Raw genomic sequence first — 26,233 nt, 5'->3', positions numbered from 1 at the left:
TCCTCAGATAATAAGTAGAGGAGTTCCTCAGGGATCAATATTGGGCACACTTCTCTTTATTATTTATATAAACGATTTGCCGAATATGTTCAACTCAAATATCGAGACAATTATGTATGCTGATGGCACCACATTTGGCATCAGTATCAATAAAGGGGAGTGTCCGGCTACAATCATTGGGGAAGTTATGGAACAAACAAGACAAACAAGCTCATACTCAATGAAAAAAAAACCAAAAGTCTCATTTTCGAATCCAGACTATCCTACAATGTAGAAAACGATTTAGACATGCTGCACACAAAATTTTTGGGTGTAGATATAGATGCCATGCTATTATGAAACATACATATATATACAATTTGCAATAGAATAAATAGTGCAGTATTTGCTATAAGAAAAGTTAAACAACTTATTAACCAATCCGCTGCAATAACTACTTATTATGCACTGTTCGAATCCATTATCAGATATGGCTTGTCTGTCTGGAGCTCGGCAGCTCAGTTTCATTCGAATGCCATATTCGTCATTCAGAAGAGGGCTGTGAGATCTATTATAGGAGCTAATTTTGAAGACTCCTGCAAACCAATCTTTAAAACGTTGAGAATAATGATACTTTATTCTCTGATAATTTTTGTAAAGTTACTATATGTCAAACAAAACATTAATAGTTACTCTGTTGTGTCCGATATACACGGTCACAATACTAGAAATAAAGATAATTTGATTTTATCTCAAACCCGGTTACAAAGAATGGACGATACTATTGATATTGAAATGTACAATGCTCTACCTCTTGCATCTTGCAATTCAAAAAACATTTAAAGACATTTCTTACGGAAAATCCCCTATATGGTATTATTGACTTCTTCCATTCATTCCCTGGACCATAGAGCAAAGATGCCTTTCACGATTGTATGAATGTACTGTATTATTATTTTTATTGCACTGTATCTTCTGAAGATTTTATATTTTACTTTTGGCATATGTTAATTTGATAGTATTTTGTGACATGTTTTAAAGCTGTAGCTTTGTTATGAACAAAATAAAAAATTTGAATTTGATTTTGAACCTGTGATAAAGCTCCGCATTAACAAAGGAAGACTGATTACAATGAGGTTTCACCAGTTCCCCAAGGGGGTCGTTCGTAACAGCAAATCAGCCTGCGACCATTCAGCTGCCGGCACGATTTCTTACACCTTTGCTTGGGTAGGCTGGTTCACGGTGGCACGTTTTGCAAAGGCTTTTGGGGGGTTTTAGTTCCCCTCACCCTACTTATTTCTGCCACTGATCAGAAGTCCGGCAACCCCGTCCGTAAGGCCACATTGGCTTCCCGGACAGGGCCTCCAGTCCCCTGGCCGTTCTCCTATCCGCCACCTGGCCTACGATAGTTTGCCTAGTGTATATGTGATCTCTCGAGGGGGCGTGTCCCGCGACTCCGCCCCCATTGACCACATTTACCCTTCGCCATAACGACCGACTGACCTCTCAGACCTGAGCCCCAGGGATTTTAGGACTCAGTTCCTGTCTAGGTACGACGGGAGGTTTGTTTGCTTCGGCTAAGCTTCGTTGAGGCCACCCTCAAGCCTCTCTCGGCTTCAGGGTGACCCCCTAGCATTCCACCACTCCCTAGCACTTCCGCTAGGTCGTCAGTAACCGGCTCGAACTGGATGCGAGGCGCTCCTGTGCGCAACGCACCCGTCTCCTCCCAGGGATCACTAAGTGTTTCCCCTGGGGGCATCGCGACGCCAGGCGTCGGACGACCTGTGCTGCATCACTTCCTAGTTCACGTTCGCCAGCATCTCTAAGGCCTTCTTTGCTTTGGAAACGCTGTCCTTCACCGCGCCTCTCGAAACTTTCCTTGTTTCGAAAGTCCTGTCCGGTGGTTCTTCTTTCGAAACATTCGCTGCTTCGAAAGTCTTGTCTGCTATGGCATGATCCTCTTGTCGGGTTTGACAATGGCATTGTTAATCGCAATTTCGCCGATTCCACAGGATGGCTGTACACCCATCCTGGGACTTGGGGTTACCACATAAGTGGGTACCACCTTCGTCATGTACCTTACTGGCTCACGTTCAGGTAGAAATAACGGTTTCGGAGGGAAACATCCTTCCGGTTGTCGCCGTCGGCAAAAATCCTCGATTCTTCCGTTTTGTTCCGGTTGGGAACAAAAATGCGAATTTCTTGATTTCTGGGCCGATCTCAGCATAGGACGGAGATTCGTTGACCATGTTTTGCATCGCGCGGAGCCCTAATTGGGACGCGTTTTGCTGTCTAGCTGGTGCATCTCCTCGAGGATGATGCCCAGTTTCTCGAAGGAACGTCTCCTGACGTTCCTGAGCATTATTTTCCTCCTGGAAAAACGTTGCATTTTCATCTTGGAAAAACGGTGCATTTTTCTCCTGGAAAATCAGTGCATTTTCCTCCTGGAAAATACTATTTCGTCGACTCTGAGGAGTATTGAATTCCCTAATGCGATTTAATACTGAGTGATAAGCCGAGTTGTTACCGCGATTTGAGGACTCTGTCCTTTGTGTCATGTCGAATTCTCTAGCTACTCGACTTGCTGGAAAACCACCAATGCCCAGGGTTTGTCGCTCTGCGACCACGGGAGAGGTACTGGTGTCCTCGTGCGCAAAAGGTCTACCTCTTGCAGTACGTTCTCTGAACTATACTAAATTCAAAAAAGATTCAGGCGGCTAAGCGTGTCTGACAAGGAACTTGATTGACCGGAGCTTGTGGTCTCGCGATTTGACACTGGTGTATTATCTGCAAGCTGCGCTCGCGCTTGTCTTGCCCTAGTCTGCATTTCGATTTCTAAGTTTCCCTAAAATGACTCTGACGAGGAAATAGTCAGACGGAAGGATTCACGGAAATCTAATATTTTTAAGTTCACCCTTGGATCGCGAAAGCTACTTTCCTATCCAAGACCTACAGGGTGAACTGAACTAGTGATTTAGGAACAAGGAGCCTAAGGGTTGAACAGCACCCTAGGATGAGGGCCGCTCGCAGGATAAGTTAGAAAGGTATCGTAATCCTGGAAGATCCCAACGGTTAGGTTGAGTCGTTCGCCCGAAGGACGTAACTAATGATGTCTTGACCCTCCCGAGTTTAATCTCGAAACACTTCGATCGTTTAACACCGCAAGGTGATCGGATGGAATGAGACCGGGCAACTTTAGTAGGGACCTGCTCTTCCTTTGCGGGATGTGGGCTGCTTTCCTCTGGCGGAGTGCCAAAAGGAACCTGGACAAACGTATAGTATGATTGAGAACTTCAATAAGTTACCCAACCAGTAATCTGCTCCAGTATCAGCTTTTTTAAATCCCAGAGTTTCCACAATCCTAGAATTCCTCGAATAAATATCCAGCCGCTGGTCTGCTCCGATTTAATCTTTATTGGTCCTAGAGATTCCTGATTCCGGTAAAAATTCCTCCAATTCCACTGATTAATGATAACCGCATATCTCTGAAGACTTCTGTGCTGTGCTTTGTCTCTAATAAGTTCTGAAAAGAACCAGAGACTCGAATTCATTTAATAAATCCCAACCGCAGCTTCAAACTTTCGAAAAATCTTCGGATTTTTAAGATGACTGCTACTCGATCGATGTTCAAACTTCGACTAACTATCGTGGCTTGGAAATCCGTATATTTATGCTAAATGAACGGGCTCTCTTCCGCGCCACTTTCGGCCAATCGGCGATCGCAAAAGCCGTGCGATCCTGCCTGACCTAGATTCAATATTTACACAACGAAAAAAACTCATTTCGTATGGATTTGCCAGCGTTTACGACCTGTTTTTCTTCAGGCGCTGGGCTTTGAAGTAGGAATACCGCTTGCTACTTTCCATTGACGTCTATATGCCGCTGTTTCTATCTCATTCTTTCCATGTATTGTTTCGCTTCCTCAATTTGCGTTCTTCGATAAATGAAATCTAACAGTCTTCGGCCTTACTCGGAAATCTTCTGAATTTTCGTTTTCCTCGATTCCATATAGAACTCAGCATCCTAAGACAAAAAGTCTTATGCCGCATCTCGATATTGTCATTCCTTCTTGCAAAAAAATGCATTTGAAAAATGTAATATTTTTCAAACCTCGAATGCTAATAAAAATTGAACCACGAGCACTAGAAACGTGATCGAGGTGTCAAACGATAGCTACTAAGAATCTCTATCGATACTTCTTTGAAGAAAGCACGATTTCCCTATCTAGACAGGTGAAAAAACCATTTTCCATTAAATCAGCTTTTTCCCTATTTAAAAGATTGAAGAGGGCTACTAATCTTGCAAAAGATTTTTCTATCGCTCAGGAAACGATATTTCACATCTTAATTTTCGAAACTAAGCTGAAATACCTTGGGAAAACCAATGTTTTTCCACGTTTTCTTAATGTTCATTCTGAGTGGGCGGTCCTTGTACTGGAGCTCGTGAAATTCCAAACTAGTTTTGTTTCACGACAAGGTAGCTCAACCCACGGGAGCACCATCTCTTATTTCTGTTCGTTGTTCGTTCAGCGGGGCCCCGCACCGTTACACCAATTCTCGTATGTCTACTTGCACGCCATCTCAGTTGAGCTATCTGAATGTTTATACGGATTGTATATGTATACATACATTAATACTCGACGAAACTCAAAACTACTGTTCAAGAATATATGGAGAGGCAATAGAAATTCAGAACCACAGAGATACTTTCAACAGAGAAGAAGAGGAATTGAACAATAATAAAATCTGACTACCTGTATCTGTACTGGTGGCTAGATAATATTGATATTGAACGTGAAACATATTTCAGTACTGTAGTTGAGAACAACACTAGCACTTTGACCGTTACCTCTTCGGTTCTGATAATGTCTACCATAGTTGTAGAATCGTCAGACATAAAAACCCGCAGACCACCGCCCAAAAAAAAATTAGAAAATAGCTTCGATACGTATGTACTGTGTACAAATACGAAATGAGTTACATTCCATATCGTATTTGTTTCAGCTAAAACCAATTCAGAGTAGCATATTTTTCATATGTCTATTCATGGGAAAGGATGTCGATTGTCGAGATATATTAGTCCCAGTAGTACTAGACGATGGAATTTGTTATACATTCAACATGTTGAACAGGGAAGATATATACAAAAAAGATATGTGAGTTGAAAATAGGTATTTGTATTATTAGGGAGGGAAGTACCAGTTTTCCTCGCGCAGGATCTAGTCCAAGGGAGAAAAAGGCACTTCACTCCTATGTACCTACAGCAGTACCTTTGAGACGCGCGAACGATAAAAAGAGATGGTAACTGTCCTCTGTCAACTTTCACCAGGAAATACAATCGAGAAAAGAATTTTGTCTCGAATGAATTGATAACTACACATATACCAGTAGGGAACAGAAACTCTAATTCTGCCTTTCGTGCAGCTGGAAAATAATTGGCATATAATAATAACAGTGCTTTTCAGATAAAAGTATCCACCTTTAATAACTTTTGTAATACTGGTATTTAGGAAAAATCCAAAAACACGTCAATTTACGTTGGAAGGGGCAAGCATTATGGCTTATTTAAACTTACTGGAAAAGCCACTCCCTCACCCCTAGCATTATCCTTTTTTTTTAAATTACTTCTCATATTTTTTATGTTAAATTTGGATACTCCTCTTTGAGCTGATTTCAAAAAAGTATAATACTTGTAGGTTAAAGTGGTTAGTTTATGAGATAAACAATTTTTATTTTAATAGCACAAATTTTACTTATTTTTTACTTTCACCTTATTTGCCTGTAATAAAGAGTTTGAACTGTTGTACAACCCATTTTAGTACAGGCAAATAAGGTGAAAGTAAAAAATAAGTAAAATTTGTGCTATTGAAAGAAAAATTGTTTATCTCATAAACTAACCACTTTAACCTACAAGTATTATACATTTTTGAAATCAGCTCAAAGAGGAGTATCCAAATTTTACATAAAAAATATGAGAAGACATAAATTAATTAGGAAAAAAAATGGATAAAACAAATCAACTGAAAGAACAATTTATTCAGGCCAGTCTCGACTTACCTACATTGTAGGCCAATAGATTGACACCTATAAAAAAAAAACTATTCCTCTCAATGTTGGATTATATCCAACAGGTGGGCAGGAATCTTCACAAAAGTATTTCCTGCATATGCTGTTGAGACGGGCACACTTGCAGACCGGTTTCGGGCTATTTGGTCTCTCATCCATGAAGAAAATACTTCTGTGAAGATTTCTGCACTGACACCTGTTGAATATAATCCAACGCCCTTCGTGGTATTAGCTAGGGGAGTAGTTGTTTTCTGATAGGTGTCAGTCCATTAATTTACAGTGTAGGTAAGTCGAGACTGACCTGAACTAATTGTTTTTTTAGTTAATCACATCCAGTCTTCAAGTTTGCCCACTTGATATACAGTGTCACCATTAAAGTGCGCACCATATGGGACGTTCAGTGTTTGTCAAATTCAACTTAAAAAAAATAATTGAAAAAGTGCATTTCTAGATCGAATTTAACAAAAAGTTACTTGAAAAAGTTGTGTCTACGGCAATTTTATATCCATATGCCAAATTTTATGGCAACTAGGATAAAGATAACGTTTTGCTTATTTTTGACAGATATCCCCTTTATTTTAAAAAACAAGGTCGGTTAATTGTCATCAATTCATGTATACATAACAAACTCATCATGGAGTTTAACTTTTCTGATACATTTTTACTTATACGGACATTTTCAGAGAGGAATTGAAAATGTGCTATAAAAATTTTAACATGACTGGTGCAAAGTTTCAATCACTTGGCTACTTTCTTAAACAAACCTTTGATTTTGAAAAAGCAGAGGCAACTAAAAAAAAGCGAATAATTTCGATAGAACTATTATTATCATTATAAATTTTAAACAACAATAATATTATAGAAAATACAAATGGGTACAAAAAATGACTCATTGATCTAAATGAGGTTGTCAAACACTTATAGCCTACATTTCAGTATGTCGTCCTCCACGTTCAATACAAATTATGGTCCTTCTACTGACATCTGTAACTGCATTTTTAATAAATCGGGGATTTATATTTGCACAGGACTCGCAAGTGGTATTTTCCAGATGTTGTAGGTCAGTAAATGGTCTACTTCGGTACACTTTTTGTTAAAGGTAACCCCACAAAAATAAGTCTAAAGGCGTCAAATCGGGTGATCTAGGTGGCCAATAATGTTCCCAGTTACGTCCAATAACTTTGCCTCTGAACATTTTTCGGAGGGACTGTTTTACAGCAACCGTGTGATGTATTGGGGCGCCATCAAGCTGATACTATAGGTCGTATTTAATATTCAAAGGCATATTATCTAAAACTTCACTAGCCTCATTATTTAAAAGGTTTTCCCTAAAGAAAAATGGCCCAATTATTTGGTCGTTAAGTATCCCACACCATACATTAGTTTTAAAGGAATACTGATCACCACATTCAACTGTGAAATTGGGATTTTCTTGGGCCCACCATCGGCAATTTTGAGAACTTACCGTTCCATTTGAAGAGAACGTTGCCTCATCTGTCCATAAAATTTAATACGGAAACTTTACATTTTCTTCTCTCTCTCTCCTTGAAACCAGAATGGAAACCCCAAACGGACATCAAAATCTCGTTCTTTTAATGTGTTAATAAATTTTGGCTTGTAAGGCCGTATTCTATAACTTTTAAACAAATATTAGGTTGGGCCTCCTCATCATATTTACTTGGAGTGTGCTTTTTCTTAAATTGATTTGCGACGGATCCTGTTTCTCTGAATTTCGATATTATTCTTGACACAGTAGTATGTTGAAAATTTTTTCATGGATGCTTCATTAAAAATGTTAGCTACTTGCCGGTATTGTGTATTCTCACCACATATTAAAACGATTTATATTTTTTCCTGAAGAGACAACATTATTACAACAATAACTGTTGAAAATTTGACAAGTAAATCAACAACTTGACACTACCATAGCATGCATTTTGTTTGTCAAGACCTACTTAAAAATTTTATTCAACGTGATTAGGCATCCTTACCGCCCTAGTTAGTGTTTATAAATAATCTGTAAATACTGAATATTGAAATTTTAATGTAATTTCAACTCTACCAATTTTAATCATACTCATTGCAGTTTTTGAGTTGTGTCTGCTTTTTCAAAATTGAAGGTACTGCTGTTTGTTTAAGAAAATAGCCAAAATGTCCGTATAAGTGAAAATTTGGCATATGGATATAAAATTGCCGTTGACATAACTTTTTCAAGTAACTTTTTGTTAAATTCGATCTAGAAATGCACTTTTTCAATTTTTTTCAAAAAAAGTTGAATTTGACAAACAATGAACGTAAGTGGGTCGCAGTTGGTCGCATCATTTTAACTTAAATTTGAAGCACAAACAAGTGCCAGAGTTAAACGTCATTGAAACTTTTTGAAAAAAAAGTTTCCCATATGGTGCGCACTTTAATGGTGACACTGTATGTGAAAAAACTCTCGACCTATAACACAACACAACAAAGTTTTTGTTTCGGGGTTGAAATTAGATGATTTTAATGTATTTCCACGTGTTAAAACCGAAAGTGACCATAAAAATTATATATTAGCTCTTGTTTTCAAGATATAGTATCATTATATTATATATATGTATATTGAGTTTTCAACAAATGAAATATTTCATCACCAACAGTTGGTACACATGTTTGTTTACATAACACCCCTCTCATCAGCTGTTCTTAAGTAGTAAACATAACCTATGTGAGTTTGTCAATTGTACGCACGTGGTTGCTATTGAAATTATCGTGTGAAGTTGATTTTAAAATTAATTTAAGTGCTGATCTGAAATGCCTCGAAAGTGTGTGAATTCTGTCGATAGCTTTTGCTATATATGTGGTGAAATAACATTTAAGACTCAGAAATGTAAAATGACACCTATCGTTAAGACAGCCTATGAACATTATTTTGGTGTGAAAGTTGGGGACCAAGATAAATCATGGGCTCCTCATATATGTTGTAATTCTTGTTCCGTCATATTGCGAGAGTGGCTGAAAAATAAAAACCGGGCAATGGCTTTTGCAGTACCTATGGTTTGGCGTGAGCCTACCAATCATACAGACGACTGTTATTTCTGCTTAACTCCTCCCATTAAGCAAGGTTTATCTATGAAGAAAAGAGGAACGGTTAAATACCCTAATCTCCCATCTGCTCTTCGGCCTGTACCACACTCAGACAATTTGCCAGTCCCTTCTCCACCCCAAAACTATGAAATTTTAGAGGATGAAGACTGTTTAGAAGGAGCAACTCATCGTTTTACATCCTATGACCCTGATTTTGAGGTAAGCGATAGGTCTAGTGATCCGCACAGAATTAGTCAAGCAGAGTTGAGTGACCTTATAAGAGATCTTCGCTTGTCTAAGGAAAAGGCTGAGCTGTTAGGGTCAAGACTACAACAGTGTAATCTTCCAAAACATGATGTGAAAATATCTCAGTACAGACAGCGTCAAAAAGATTTGCTTCCTTTTTTTGAGAAAAAAGAAAACCTCGTAGTTTGTTCTGATGTTAATGGTTTGATGGACTGCTTGAATTTGGATCACACTCCATCTGAATGGAGACTATTTATAGACTCTTCAAAACTAAGCTTAAAAGCTGTATTTCTGCATAATGGAAATCAGCTACCCTCTATTCCTATAGGTCATGCAGTTCACATGAAGGAAACGTATATAAATATGAAAACACTTCTCCAATCAATCAAATATGAACAACACAAGTGGCACATCTGTGGTGATCTGAAAGTCATTGCTATACTCCTAGGAATGCAATTAGGGTTCACCAAGTACTGTTGTTTTTGTGTCTGTGGGACAGTCGGGATAGAAAATCTCACTATAAAAAATGAACTGGCCTACACGAGACCTAAACCCTAATGAGAAAAATGTAGTTTACGAGCCTCTTGTGGATCCTAAGGATGTTCTCCTTCCCCCATTACATATTAAATTGGGACTAATGAAAAACTTTGTGAAGCCCATGGACCAGGAAGGACAAGCTTTTAAGTACTTGAGAGCAAAGTTTCCCAGGTTGAGTGATGCTAAAGTCAAGGAAGGCATCTTTATTGGGCCTCAAATGCGTGAAATCGTAAATGATCCTGATTTTGACATGATTTTAACAGGAAATGAAAAAAGAGCCTGGGAAGCCTTTAAGGGGGTTGTACATGGGTTTTTAGGTAACAAAAGAGATGATAACTTTACAGCATTGGTTAAAGAGCTTCTTCAAGCTTACCACCAACTTGGATGCATCATGTCCTTAAAAATTCATTTTCTTCACTCTCATCTTAATTTCTTCCCACAAAACTGTGGAGCTGTGAGTGACGAACATGGAGAAAGATTCCATCAAGACATTGCCTTAATGGAACAGAGATATCAGGGCCGTTGGAATGAAGCAATGCTTGCAGACTACTGCTGGTCTGTGTGTAGGGATGCTCCAGAAGTGTTTTATAAAAGACAAGCTAAACGACAGCGATCGTACAATGAATCGGATGGACTTAATTGAAATTTGGTGGTACAAACTTCTTTTATTTGTCAAAACACTAAGAATAATGTTTTTTTTTTATTAATTTTGTACTTAAAATATTCTCAAAGAAACATAACAATATTGTTTTATGTACTTTCACTTTTCACGTATAGTATAACTACTCTTTAAGATTAAGTACTGTGTATCTCAAAAACCAGAGCTAATAAAAATTTTTCATTGTTATTTTCGTTTTTATCACCCCAAAATTAGTAGAAATTGACTAATTTAGTGTAGGAAACATTAAAAAAATATTTTTTTCTTGTGTTGTGTAATTGATAGATATTTGAATTCATAGCTACTGAAAATTACGTTCAGCTCAGCTGGTATATGTTCATCATTTACTGCCTGAACCACTGAGCCTGCTGTTTTGCGAGTTCATTGGCTTGGGATGTGGGGGTTGAGCAAACCAGCCATCGGATGCCTGCTTCCACGTAGCTTCAGTGGATACGGGAATGACATAATAACTTGTGGCTCTGTTATACCCTAACTGAATGGCATCCCAACGATGTCTTAATCCTAAGGTGTCTGTATCCGTGCCGAGAGGATGAATGGCAATGAACCTATCAGCTGTCTCTACGGAACCTTCGAGAGACCGGGAGCTGTACTTCAAATTTAAAATATATTGATGAGCTGATGATAGCAAAGGTGAAACAGTGTCCATTTTAGGAACGGACTGGGTTCCTTTGTATATGACTTTTAGAGAAAGTTTAGAACTTTCTTATACCATTTATAGTCTTCAGGTCTTCAGGAGGAAGGTTGAAAAATTTTTGGAATGAGTTTTCCTGAAACGTGGAATTCGTTATATTGTGATCATACTTGAACTTTTTATATGCGATATCATTAAATAAAAGATTGGCTGATCATGATTATGTTCTATTATGTGCCATAATCTGATGTTTTTTGCGTAAAATTGTTCTATATGACCTTATGCGGTATTGTTTGATTTTCAACCGCCATGTTGTTTTAGAGCTAAACTATCTCCACCTGCGGTTACTAACAGAATTTTTAAAATCATTGATCTGTGTGTGTTTTCTTCTTGAACACCTTCTAGTCTAGTTGATTACCTTCCTTGATGACTAAAACACAGCACACAGTGCTGTGTATAAAAACTTTGCGAAAAATCAGCACTATAAATGACACGGCACAAATGAGACCTTCAGTTTCAGTTGACACGCCAAGAAGAGTACTTCGACCACGCCAGTGTTAGGAATCACACGTTAAAAGGTATGACCTCGTTAGTCCTTAGCTCGCACAAGTTTCTCAACTTCTGAGAGTTGTCGTTCGTATGGGGGCGACAGCTGATTAACGGAAAAACATATTTTAAACAGATTTAAATGCCAGTGAAGATGATTGCCGCAGTTGCTGTTGAAACGGCAAAACCCGGAAACCAACTAAAACATATTCTGCAAATGTTTGTGATACTTTAGAATATTTTTTGTCAAAAATGGAATTGTTTGGATGAGATTTTATTTCCTACCTTCATAAATATAAAAACAGCATCAAAGGCTTCATCAGGAATGTTTTTATTCCTCCTCTTGCGAAAGTTTCAGCTTCATTCGGTTTGTATTCGTCATTTTAGCAATCAACTTTGTATATTCAATATCGATATTGAATATACCATCATTCTGGTACCATGAAGGCTTGAAATATGCACCTCCAACTTCCATGTAATGATATGGATTTCGCTAAAAACATTCTTTAATATTCTGGAGCATTTCTGGAGTGATTGGGCGACATTCATTTGTGTTTGGTTGTCGTGGTTGCACAAATTCTACTTCACACGTGCCTTCATAGAAATTAATCTAGGAAAGATAGATCTGGCGATCGTGCAGGCCATTTGATAGAACCTTGCCTACCAATTCAGTAACCGGGAAATTTAAACGAATTATTTACAGCTGTGCGTTCATTTGTGTAAAATTTTTCTGTGATGAAACATGTTTGTGTAAAAAAAGTTCAGTTACATTTCTATCGTTCTACTTTCCTCTACTGAAAAAAATACTGAATATATTAGTAAATCCGTTGATTTCAATAGAACATTTTCATTGTAGTGTTCATTATGACGACTACCTCCAGAATAAAATGAAGCCCAACTGGACTATCGACGGAGGATACCCCAAAAGCACGGGGAGTGACACATACCCTAGAAGGGCTCTACTGGCTGGTGCTGACAGCGCTTTAGACATATTCATGTTACAACCATCTGAAGATACGGATTACCTCTGCCTCAATGATGCACCTGGTTATAGTGTAAGTGTAATTTGAGATAGTGAAGCTGGTCAACTAGGAGAAGCTGCATGCTCAAAATAATGTAACGAATTATGTAGCACTGTCAATCTAACGAAAAATCACTGTATATACATGATTCATCATTTACCTTGAAGATTTTCCAAATTCTGCATAGAGAAAAACAGTATTTTCATATTGATGTTAACGTCTAATAGAGTATAAGAAAATCAAACCAATTATTATATTGTGTTACTTATTTCAGGATAATGGTTCAAATCTGTTTCAAAAGCAACCAAAATCTATTGTCATTCCACGGTCCCATCTTCATTCATCACAAGATCCTTCTGAGCAACAGAAGTGAGATTAAATTTTATGATATGTGATATCGAATATTCATTATGTGATCTTTGAAATCCAGTATATATTAACGTCTGACCTGCTGGTCAGCACAGCGCATTAATGTGGAACTTTAGATTTCAAAATGATCAAGCAGTTTTAAAAACTTCTATCGTGTTCATTCGTTCTGTGAATTTCATCTCATTAATTTAGTTCATGAGCAATGACAATAAATTTTGTTTCGTTTCATTTTCGAAAAGGCTGATTTGTACAAAAAAAGGGTTTTTAAATTATTATTCAAACAAAATTATGGAAACTGAAATAACTGGGTTCTTAAAATAATATGGAATGTTGTGGAATGATCAATTAGGATTCAAATTTGACTTTTGCATTTGATGGAAAAGTGTATCTGATTCATTGTTGAATTCATTGATATCGGGTACAACAGTAACTGCACAACTGGATATAAAGGGACCTACCAGGTTTTTGAAATTTTGTTCAAAAAGTTGCTTTGGTTGCGCAAAAGCAAAGAAGAACAGACTTTGGAACCTGATAATTTCTGTCAATGCAAAGCTAGAATACGTGAACCCTGTAGACTGTAGACCATTATTTATCAGCAACGGTATCTAACCCCCACCTGCATTTGTATCCTAGAGTCTGTATGTCTAATACATAACCCCAAAACCAAACAGTACGAAATATGTTAGGGGGAAATATCGGAAAATAAAATACCTCTGCCCATTTTGAAATTAACTTTGAGAAATGACTTTCTGATTCATGAAAGCAGATAAATATATAATCACGTAAACTACGAAATCACAAATGAGGAACTTCATTACAAATTCAGGAAAATAATGAAAGGAGCTCTACCCAAAACAGTGTTTTGTAATTTTGAGGAAACTCTGCTATGAATTCATTTTAAAAATGATTTTATTCTCAGTATGTATTCTTTATATTTTATTTGCTTTTTTGATTGATTTTTATGTGATTCTTTATGTAATCAGTTATTTTATCTATATTTGACATATGTATATGTTTCAACTGAATAGTAAAGGATTGTTCTGATTTTGTAAATATTTTGTATATTTGAAAAAGCACAATTTTACATTTTTTCACCTAACTTGCTTTATCAATTAGTAGAACTTAATTTCTTGGACAATAAAGTATATTTTCCTCTTTCAAACTTTCGGACCCAAAAAGAAACAATCAAGCTTCAAGGAGAGACAAACTTTTGAAGAACTATATTATATGGTATTCCTCAGGGAGGAACATCATATACTATAGTTTTGTATTAGACGTTTCAGCTCCCATTTTGGAGCCAATTTCAAAAATTTGATGTGACTTGACGCCGGGCCTCAATCTGCCCACTCCATAGAGTACAGATCACTTTAAGACACTTGAAATGGGATTTTGAACGCTATTTTTGGCAATATTTTCTCGCGGTTGATTTTGAATGTTTATTCCAGGTTGTACTCCATACACCTCACACAGTTCCTCAGCTAAAGAAACATTCTCACTTGGTCCCTCTGGACACCTCGGTTCAGATCGTAGTTCAACCGAAAATGATGACCACATCGAAAGAAGTTAAGAATTACAGACCTTCCGTTCGACAGTGTTATTTCTCTGATGAAAGGTTCTTGAAGTACTTCAATATTTATACACCAGATAATTGCAGATTGGAATGTTTGACGAACTATACGTTGAACATGTGCGGTTGTGTGAATTTTTACATGCCTAGTAAGTGATCATCTGTCTCAAACATGGCGAAATTTTGTATTTAAATTGTCAATCCGAGTTAGATCTTTTTATGGCTTCAACACGATGGTTTTCTTTTTGTACAGCGGCAAAATTCAGCCCTATCAGGCTAGCAAGGCGAATGCAGCAAAATTGCAAAAAAAATACATCAATTTGTAGCTTCTCCACTCACAAGCGACTTTGGTGAAATTGGTGACACGTGTGAATCGTTGTATTTGTGCCACGCGCTAGTATACGGGTGTCTGCAGCGTACGTCCTCTTTTATGTAAAAGATGGAACAAAATCGCGCCTTTAAGATAACCGAGGGAAAGTTTAACTTTTAGTTTCTTCAATTTTGTGATTTTTTTCAACTTCTCATTTTTGTAAATAAAGTTTAATTATCTACAAAAATGTCCTGAATGTTTATTGTCGTATCTCTAATAGTTTAAAAGTTATATAAGCATTAAAGTCAACAAATGGATCAGCTGGTGCAACTTTTGCAGCACGTGTATTTTCAAAATTGAATAAATAATGGAAAAAAAAATTTGTAGCTAATTAGTTGCTTATTAGTTGTCATCAAGGTAGCAAAGTAACTCAATGAATTATATACTTTCCCTTTGATCTTTACAGAATATTTAGTTGCTATTTAGTTGCTAAACCTTGGATATAGCGAAAAATTTTTAAATATTTTTTATTAATGTTTTATGAACTTGCTATCTTGAAACTGTTTTTTCCTGGAATTGAAGATGTTCTAAATTTGTTGCTCACCAAGAGTAAACTCAAATACACCGATTTTATTTTTTTTTTTCCACGTTCTTGCTATCTTGAAAGTGGTTTTCCTCAGAATAAAAAGTGGTTCAAATTTTCTGCCCACCAGGAGTATATTCAAATACACCTTGATTTCATTTTTTTTCAGTTTCCTCATTCTTGCCATCTTGAAACTGTTTTTTTTTGGAAAGAAGAGTATTTTAAATTTATTGCTCATCAGGAAAGTACTCAAATATACCTATCGGCAACAAAATAGTTGAGACCGATCGGCCGATTTTTAAATTTTTGTTCTCTTTCCCCGATCTTGCTATATTAATACTGGTTTTCCTGAAAATAAAAAGCGTTTCAAATGTGTTGCTCAACAGGAGGGTACTCAAATACACTTCAGGAATCAGCAACAAAATAGTTGGCATTGATCGGCCGATTTTTAATATTTTTTTAAATTCTACCTGGTGTTCAATCTTTGTTTGGCAAAGCCTAACGCGGTGCCAATGACAGGTTCTATTCCAATGGAGCCGCTTGCAGCACCCTCCTCTGCAAGAGAGTCAGCAGCTTCATTGCCCTTCAGGCCAGTATGGCCAGGAATCCAGACCAGAGACGATCTGTTGGGTCTTCCTATTGAGGAGAGTCGTTTTTGGCAGTTTGCTACCAGCTTAGACGTTGCTCGGTAGAAGCCAAGAGCTTTCAACGCCGCTTGACTGTCCAAGAATATTTTTATTGCCTTGTATGTGAGGTTGGATTCTTTCAATCTCTCCGCATACGATTCGATAGCATACATTTCCGCTTAAAATACAGTCGCATAAGTTCCTAGGCAGGTTGATATCTCTGGGTCTGCGAATGAAAACACCTGCACCAGAGCCTGAAAGTGTTTTTGATCCATCTATGAACCAACAACTATCTCGTCCTAATATTTCCATCTTCCGGAGGATCCAGTGCTCTCTACTCAATAACAGTACTTCGTAAGGTAGTTCGTAGTTATCATACGGAGTATAAACTCAGTATGATTACTCTTGAGAAAGTCACTGTATAGCAAAACACGTGTTATTATTTTGTAAACTTACCAGTGGGAATCTCACAAAAAGTGTCACTAACATACCTACTCAGCGTCATATTCGAATTGAATTTACATCATACTCAACGTTGATGAATTTTTTTTTTGTAGGAACCAACTCGACTAAAATTTGTGGCAATGGAAAATTGAAATGTATGGATGAAGCTGAATGTGAGTATCATATACAAATTCAAAAATCGAAGTACAGATAAAATATTGATATGAAATAGATATGAAAACAATGATACAACACTGGTTGTCATTTAAACTACTCAACATCAACTCTGATGAAATATATCATCTATCCCTCAACTGCAATTCATATGGTCACTTGGTATGGCAGATCAAACGAAATATTTTACTATATTACAAGACAGAATTTTATTTAGCTTGCCCTACAGAAATGAAAACAACAATATAAATTAATTGGCGCTCCGGGGCGACTTCATTGATTCCAGTGGCGCATTTGCTTTTTCAGCTGCAGGAAAACCAGGAAACACCTGCAGCACCACATCATCTGAAGATCTTGATCTACCAATGTCCTCTCTCTTACAAAACAGAATGTAGGGTGTCTCCAGAGGCTCCAATAGATTCTATGCATCGCCAGAACACTTCGTGACACGACTATCGTCAAACTTAAACCAGTTCGTTTCATCTTTGGCCAAGGCGTAATAATGACCAAATTCAACTCCAGAACCACAGTGAACAATGACTGCATGAATATTATAATAGTGGTCTGTTAGATTGGGAGGTTCATCTATTTCGAACCTTCCAAAGAGTTTCTTGCTTCCGTCAGAGGTTGAGTCTTGTTAGAAGATCATCAGTGTTATTATTAGATTGACTGGTGCCTCAACTATACTTGTTTCCTCATAACAGTCAGTTAGTTTGGCGCATGTTTGCCAATACAGTCAATCATCACCTGTCAAAAATTCCATTTTCATTACATGAAACTGGAGTTGATGATTTGAAATGGGACCACACCTTACTTATATGATGAAAAATCTGAAGTATTTGGTCCACATGGGAAAAACTTCAAGAGTGCAATATGTCAAGTTGAAAAACTGAATGCCACATACGAACAAAATGGAAAATACTACAACAGTCTTTGCAAACAATCTATCAATGTGCTATATTGCTTCTACTCAGCCACAGATCAGAAATTGGGAAAGATTAGGTAGATTGCCGCTCGGCCGAGCAATCAGCAAGTATTCTGCTTGAATGTAGCAATTTGTGCATATAATGCTCAAAAGCATGTGTATTCAGTAAGAACACACCGATAACATTGGAAATTCAAGTACAAAACTCCATGAAAAAATTCAAGAAAGGAGTTGAAGAAAGGAATTTTTGGATGGTAATCAAACTACATGTTGTGAATCAAATTATCAAAGATTGGCAGAGGATATGAGCACGACAGATACAGAAAGATATAACTACGAACTTTAACCAATAATTGAATCATGGGTTGAGAAAATGCATGACAACTTCATTCATAAGCAACCATGGAAAATTTGTAGGGCATCTTTTGGGATTGGAAAGAGACACAGTCCAGATGTTAACATAGGTGGAACCTACAGTGTAGGGAGTTGAGACTGACTTGAACAAATTGTTCTTTTAGATTATTTGATTTACAGCCAGATTTACAGATTCACTTCACTGATTTACTAACTCGCAGTTGCGCCGCTAGCCCTCTTATATGCAATTATTACTGCCATCTCGAGGTGATCGAAATACACTAGCTAGAACCAGAACTTTCTCGAACCAACGCGGTAATTTTAAATTTATACATTTATACAACAACTATTAGCATTGAGTAATTTGTTCTTAATTTCAGATGAGATGAAGGAGAAAGAAGTAGAGATCATGCTGGAAAAAAGCAGTGACCTAAATTCAGCTTGTAACTGCATGCCGCTCTGTACAGATCTCACTTACGACGTTGAAACAGCTCGAACAAAATTTCTTTGGAGAGAGCAGTTTAGAGCAGAGAAAAAGGTCGCTGAGGACTTAGATTCGCAGAAAATCAACGTTTCACTGATGTAAGTTGCAGTACTAGTTGCTGAATCAATAAGCCATGCAATAAATATTGCCAAGAAATATTTTTGTTTGAAGGTGATTGACAATGTTTCATGATGAATTTCACTAGTTCGGACTTCCATTGTCTACTATATAAAATGATTTGAAATCCCTGAAACAAATAAAAAAAAAAATAATTAGAAATGAATAGCTGAAAATATCGATTATATTAAGCAAAATAAACCTGAAATTAAATAATAGTGAAATAAACTACAAGTAAAAATATAACAATTGAATAAAAAAAATGAAGGAATGAAAAAAAAAATAATAAAAAGTGTAGAGATTCCAAGTCACGTTAGTTCACGACGTTTCGATTGATAGTATCTACAATCGTCTTCGGGTGATGACTGGACTGATTCCTCCGAGAGATGACTATTTATAGGTCGTTGAAATACTTTCACTTATCCCTGCTTTACATTTTCCGCTTCACTGGTTCCGTGGGAGATGACCGTTTTGGCGGGAGTTGGCCATTTTTCCCTTGATGATGGGTTTCCATATGTTGCGTATTTCTACGCTGACCTGGCTGAATACGTTGTTGGACAACATGTATGCGGCTTTCTTGAATTTTCTCCTAAACCAATGTTCCTCTCTGTGCAAGATCTCAGCTTGGGACCACTCGATGTTGTGTTGATGGGTCCAAACATGGTCTGCTATTTCTGATTTGCTGGTTTCCCCTCGCTGTGTGTGCTTCTTGTGCTCGGCAATGCGAACATTCAATGGCCTCTTAGTTTCACCAATATAGGATTTTCCGCACTCACAGGGTATCCGGTAAATACAATTCTTGGAATCGCAGTCCGCGTTTGGGGGCCTGGTTTTCATGAGGCTGCTACAGATAGTGTTACCGGATCTGAAACAGGTTCTGATGTTGTACTTGGAACCAATTCTTCTCATCCTCTCCGATAATCCTCTGATGTATGAGAGTGCAAGCACTGGTTGTGACGGCTTCTCTTCCTTGCGAGGCTCCTGCTGTCTTTCAGCCAAAGTCTTTTCTACCATCGCTTTGGAGTAGCCATTCCGTTGATGATCATTTTTGATGATGTCTAGTTCCTTCTCGAGACCTTCCTTTGTATTACAGAGCCCAAAAGCACGGTCTAATAAAGTCTTGATGATTCCTCTTTTAGTCGATTGATGGTGGTTGGATTCGTGATTCAGATACTGTCTCGTATGAGTGGGTTTTCGGTATACAGATGTTTCCCACTTAGTGTCGGTCCTCTTCACCAAAACGTCTAAGAATGGCAATTTGTTGTGGATTTCCTTCTCCATTGTGAAAGTGATGGAAGGTCTCACGCTGTTGATGTGTTTCAGGAAGGCGTCTAGTTCAGTATTCACATGGTTCCATATTATGAAGGTGTCGTCAACATATCTCAACCAGACTCGGGGTTCTTGTGGGCTTCTTCAATCGCCAGAGTTTCAAACCACTCCATATATATGTTGGCTATGACCGGTGAAAGTGGCGATCCCATTGGCAGTCCCTCATCTTGGGTGAAGAATTCGTCCTTCAGTTGGAAATAACAGTTTCGTACACAGCATCCTAGTAATTCCATAATTACTTCTATAGGTAGATTCGTTCTCTCTTTCAGGTTTCCGTCTTCGGAAAGCTTTCTCTGTGTGACTTGGAGTGCTTCTTCGACCGGAACATTGGTGTAAAGGCTTTCCACGTCGAAACTAATTAGTTGATCTTCCTGTGTAACCTCAATTGACCCTAGTAGTTCGACAAAATGCCTTGAATTCTTCACAAAAGACGCAACATGGAACATCCTATATATTTTTACTTATTTCGATCGAGAATGACATTCAAAATCCAACAATACTTCACTTGTCAATATTTGACAAATGAAGTCATTTTTATTCCAATTTATATTTTTTGTTCTAGAATGCCATGGATCGTGTAAATCGCTTCATTCTTGATCAAGTAACATGGGAAAACTACGACTTTGAGGCTTATGACTTCACATTTCACAGTCGCAAATATGATTTTTTCCAGTTAACTTGATTTTCTCAAATTTGATGCCACACAATTTCACTTTATTTTCTCTATTTTCCTGAATTATTGCAAGAAACGATCATACCAAATAACAAATAATACGTATAAGGTATACTTATGCACTAAGTCCTGGTATTCTAGTTACCCGTGACAAACAATTGAAGCTATTGCTAGGACTACGAAGAAACAAAAAGAATGCAAATGATGCAGCTCTTATTTATGCTCAGAGGTTCCCTAATCGTCGCTATCCCACTTGGCATTATTTTCCAAAACTGGAAAGAAAAATGCGAAATGAACCAGAAGAAAATGCCAATAACTTCATCGTTAGTGAAAAAAGGGAAGTAGACGTGTTGGCCTATGTTGAAGTAACAAATTGCCAAATGCCAAATTGTTTATGAGTGTGATATAAGTTATATTCGCCTATTTGGAGAATTCTCCACAAATATAATTATTGATGATTCAAGTACCAACTACACCAACATCTTTACGATATCCATCACAACCGAAGAATGACTTATTGCAACTGGTTTTTGACTAAATACAGAGACGATGTACGCTTTCCATTGAACATTTTGTATCCAGATAAATAAATTAATAAATTATTATCTTATTTATTAAATAAATAAGATAATAATAAATTGGATACAATCCTATATGACAAACAGAGAAATGGTTGTAATCTGCAATGTAGTTACATCTGAGTCAAAGACGGTAAAACTCGGGGTGCCACAGGGCTCTGTTCTAGGACCTCTACTGTTTCTTCTCTATGTAAATGATCTTCCTCAACATATAAAGGGAGGCTACGTCACAATGTTTGCTGATGATACAACGATAACCATAGCAGGCAATAATGCTGAGCAACTCATCAGCAAATCTGAACATATTATTGATCAGTTCAGTACCTGGTGCCAAAGAAATAAGCTCATTCTAAATACTTCTAAATCGATCAGTGTTAACTTTCACTTCAGAAGAAATATTCCAATTGGTCGACACTCTAGTTATGACATTAAAACTTCTGAAGAAATGAAATTTTTAGGGACGTTCCTAGACGCCAATCTAAATTGGGAAAGGCAGGTGGACCATATATGGGCTAAGTAAAATAGAGCATATTATGCCATAAAACAGCTGAAATCCTGTTTGGATGAAACTGCCTTACTCAGCATATATTATGCCATGGCCTACCCTCATATAAGTCTTAATATTATGGCTTGGGGCAGAGCAAGGGATTTTTCCAGAGTCTTCATAGCACAAAAACGCATCATAAGGCTAATCTTCAATATGGATTTCCGGGATAGCTGCCGGCCAGTCTTTATAGACAAAAAAATATTGACAGCCCCTTCCATCTCCATTTTTAAATGTATTTCATTTGTTAGGCAAAACAATAAATTATATGATAAGACTGCTTCAGATCACAGTCATAATACAAGAAACGGTGATCTTCTAAAAATCCCACAGCATCTCATGACAAGCTATAAAAAATCCCCTCAGTATAATGCCATTACGTGCTTCAATAAGCTGCCAAATGAAGTAAAAAAAATCACAAGTGACGAGATATTCCATGATTATGTTAAAACTATGCTTTTAGAAAGAGGCTATTACAGTTACCAAGATTTTTTAATTGACAATCTCACAAGCAATCAAATTCACAGTGGACGAAATGTTATTTAGAGTAAATTATGTGAATGATGTAAAATGTTTAGTTAATTTAAGGGCATCTATGCTTACTTGTATATGTGTGTATATATGTATGTGTATATATGTGTATATGTGTATATTTAGAGGTGATTCTGTGTTCAATCTCCAACTCTTTTTATCTTTACTAGCCTGTAGAACAACTGACTTACCATATATACCCAAGTGTATCAAAAATGGTGAATAAATATTATTATTATTATTATTATTATTATTCACCAAATTGGGTATGTATCGGAGGAAAACTTTTGGGGCCAATAATTTTCGACGGATAACTGACTGCGCAAAGATATCTACAGTTCCGTAGGAATTAAATTAATGATTTCATTGAAGAATTGCCACTGGCTAACCAAGTTGATATCTATATTCAACAAGATGGAATGCCACCTCACAATTCTCAAGTCGTAAGAGAACATCTGAAAGACACCTTTCCATAAAAGTAAATTAGCACTTATGGACCTATTCAGTGGCCTGCGAGTTACATTCTTGAGTATGAGTCATATTTTTACATAAATGTATTATTTTTATTCTAGATCACCAGATCCTACAAATATGCCAAAAAATGTAAATTGAACTATAATACACAACCCCCCAAATTTCGTTTCTCTTTCTCCAATAATAAAAAGGTTATAGCAGTGAGCCACCTTAGAGAATCACCCTTTATGAATAAAGTAACACTTCATTATGAGAATTTCATGAACACTTCACAAAACCGCGTGTATCCATTGCACAAAATGTACCTCAATGTACCTATAAAGAAAATGTTATGCGAGTCTCTGGTTTTAGCACAATTCAATTATTGTTTTCCGGTCTATGGACCTTGTCTTGACTACGATACCTGGTCCAGAGTACAACGTGTTCAAAACTCTTGTATTCGTTATATATATGGAATTAGGAAGTATGAACATGTGTCCCACAAGCTTGCGGAACTGAATTGGTTTAACATGAAAGATAGGTTCAAATTTCATTCATTATGTTTATTTCATAAAATTATATTATACAGAAATCGGCCTTATTTATATCGTAAAATAACATTCAGGACAGACGTACACAACATAAATTTGAGAAACAAAAATGTAATCACATGTCCACAACACAAGACCGCAATTTTCCAGAGAAGTTTTTCGTATTCGATTTTTCATCTTTATAATTCTATTCCCGATTCGCTAAAACACCATAGTAATTTTTATAAATTCAAAAAAGAGCTTAAAAGTTTCCTGCAAGTTAACACATTCTGATGCAGTTCCGTTTCGTATACCCCCTTTTTTTTCTATAATCTGTGTTTCACAAGTAGTCATTTTTCGTTATCTCTCATACAACTTTCTTTTTTTCCACTTGGGTATTGGTGGTGAATATTCAGGTGACTCAACAAATGACAAATGTCAAATGTCAAATGTCAAATGCCAAAAAATTGTGAAATAAAAATTCAGGTTATAGGATTAGTTAACTCCCCCTTGGGATTTTTGTGTAACAAGATGAATATCATGCATTTTATTTTTCATTGGAAATAAAGACATTATTATTATTATTATTATTATTATTATTATTATTTCTACAGGACTTCAGTTTCTATCTCGATTTTCAATATCTTGATCAATATACGAATTTTCCAGGAATACACCTTTATAAAAATATACTATGTGACAAGACTAATCATACTGATTGCTGTTGTCTTTCGAAATATTCATCAGAATATATTTACCATTTTTTTCAGGCATTTATCGAGATTATCAGTTTACTTCATGAAAGATCAATTTCTGGAATCACAGCGAACAGAACTCTACGGCCCATTCGACTTTCTAGCAAATTTTGGAGGATTACTGGGTCTCTTCACCGGATTTTCAGTACTTTCAGCTGTGGAAATTGTTTATTACCTGACCGTGCGATGGTACTTCAACAGAGTACTCTATGATGATTTCGCAGGATTGTAATATTTATATATTGATTAATATGTATGTAGAAGATGTATGTCATTTGTTCCACTGTAACATCAGTATGTTTGTAAGATTCAGCCGGTACTTGATGAAGATCCATAGTAATTTCACAAACTACACCGAAAACTATATGATCTTCACAAACTTCATTTTTAAATAATACATCACGACATGTTTCGCTATCACAGAAGCTCATTCATAGCAACCAGCTTCATAGGACCAGAACCTGTCATTGGAATCACTTTAGGCTTTGCCAAACAAATATTCAACACCTGGATGGCAAGAAGATTCATGGACTTCTGGCAGAATCTTCCAGGATTGGCTCACTCCAGGGCGTTTATCCAACCTTTGAAGCTTGATACCAAACAGTTGTTGGACTACAGTAGGGATGAACTACGATGTCTAACAGGCCTTCTTACAGGTCACTGTCATTTGAATCATCATATGCAGAGACTCGGACTGTCAGAAGACAGTAGTAGATGAACAATGTATGTTCTGGCTCACCGGGAGTGGGGCTAACCTATCAGCTCCCTTAGTACTCCACATTACCGCTCAGGCCCCCTTGCGACTCTTCCTCAGCCCACAGCCCCCTTGTCACGTTCCAGTCACGTTATTTCAATTTAAAAAAGTTTATAGTTATGAGATTCGAACCTGGATCGTCCGCGCGGTAGCCATTGTCCTTAACCTCTACACCAACGTAAGATATTGAAGGTAACTGCGAATGTTGGGTATTTACAGCGTCAGTTTTGTCGGGACCGAAATTGACTCATTCATTATACTCAACAGCATTTCCGTAGACTGTAATCATCATTATCATATTGAAGATAGGAAAATATACTTAGATTTGGGAAATAATTGATATTTCATGTAAGGATGTGTAAGTGTGTGTAAGAGCGAGAGACGCGTGTGACGTAATCGATGCAAAGAGAGATGGAAATGGTATCGAGATTTACCGGTTGCTGGCGTAAGCAGGTGTTGCCGGTTGTACAATAAATCATTGTTTATGAACCTTTTGATCACTTTATATTCAGATAATACTCCATTGTGAGATTTTCACTGAACAGTTCACGATATGTCATTACTTACCTCAGTACGGTGACCCGAGCAAAGTTGCAACTTCAGAATATGAATCTTCATAAATATTGAAGTTCATCGACAGAAAGTAATGAGATAGTCATTTAATATTCATTGATCACTCTTCAGAAACAGTTCCAGAGCATTTTTTTGAATGCAGCACACCTCCTTTTGTTCGATCCTGCTGGGTAGCAGTATAATGTGAGTTTTTTGGTAAATCTTTGTGTATTTTCCTTAACTATTCAATGTCAGTTCATTCCTGAACGTATTCGTCTCGTTTTTTTCATAATAAATATTTCGTCAACAGCCATCTTGGGTTCAAACAGGTTAGAGCCTGGCTCCCTTACCCTTTGGACTGATGTTCGTCAGGAAGACAAACGGGTCAAAACTGATTTTATGGGATGACGGCATGAATGTCCTCGGACATCAGTGCCGCCCTTCACGTGGACTCCTACATGGCTGGGGTGTTTGGATGAAGATATTGTTCATCTTTTACCGGGGGGCATGAGGGCCTCACTCGACAGAGTGTCTGGACCTTCTATATCGTGAGGGGTCGTCATAATCCATAGCTTCCCTAACTGACGATAACAAATATTTCATTAGGTTTGCGGTGGGGGTCGTGAAGATCAAAACGTTTTCGGTGTAGTTTGTGAAAATAGAACATACAATTTCAGAAATGCGGGATTTGAAAAATGTATTGAAAGACATTTCTTCAATCCATAACGACGGTTGATTCGTTCTACTCAAATTGACTAACTGTTCGTATAGTTGTTCGAACAAAAAAGCAAGTACAAATAAATGTTTTTCAATGTT

At 37.1% G+C, this 26,233-nt stretch overlaps 1 protein-coding gene across 1 annotated transcript in view; it reads left to right on the top strand.

Annotated features, from left to right (window-relative positions):
- Window positions 1-26,233, top strand: part of LOC111511997 (pickpocket protein 28) — a 41,450-nt gene extending 15,217 nt beyond the window's left edge. Inside the window, exons 4-9 of the mRNA XM_074176066.1 lie at window positions 4,983-5,134; window positions 12,600-12,798; window positions 14,580-14,850; window positions 16,778-16,837; window positions 18,498-18,699; window positions 24,127-26,233. Of these exons, the coding sequence (XP_074032167.1) occupies window positions 4,983-5,134; window positions 12,600-12,798; window positions 14,580-14,850; window positions 16,778-16,837; window positions 18,498-18,699; window positions 24,127-24,343 (1,101 nt within the window). The 3' untranslated portion in view covers window positions 24,344-26,233. The remainder of the gene's footprint in view (window positions 1-4,982; window positions 5,135-12,599; window positions 12,799-14,579; window positions 14,851-16,777; window positions 16,838-18,497; window positions 18,700-24,126) is intronic.

Source organism: Leptinotarsa decemlineata, unplaced genomic scaffold (assembly GCF_025532065.1).
Source record: "Leptinotarsa decemlineata unplaced genomic scaffold, Ldec_3_MD MMD2_tig00001393_RagTag_RagTag, whole genome shotgun sequence".
NCBI lineage: Eukaryota > Metazoa > Arthropoda > Insecta > Coleoptera > Chrysomelidae > Leptinotarsa > Leptinotarsa decemlineata.
This window is presented reverse-complemented; position numbering and strand designations above follow the sequence as displayed.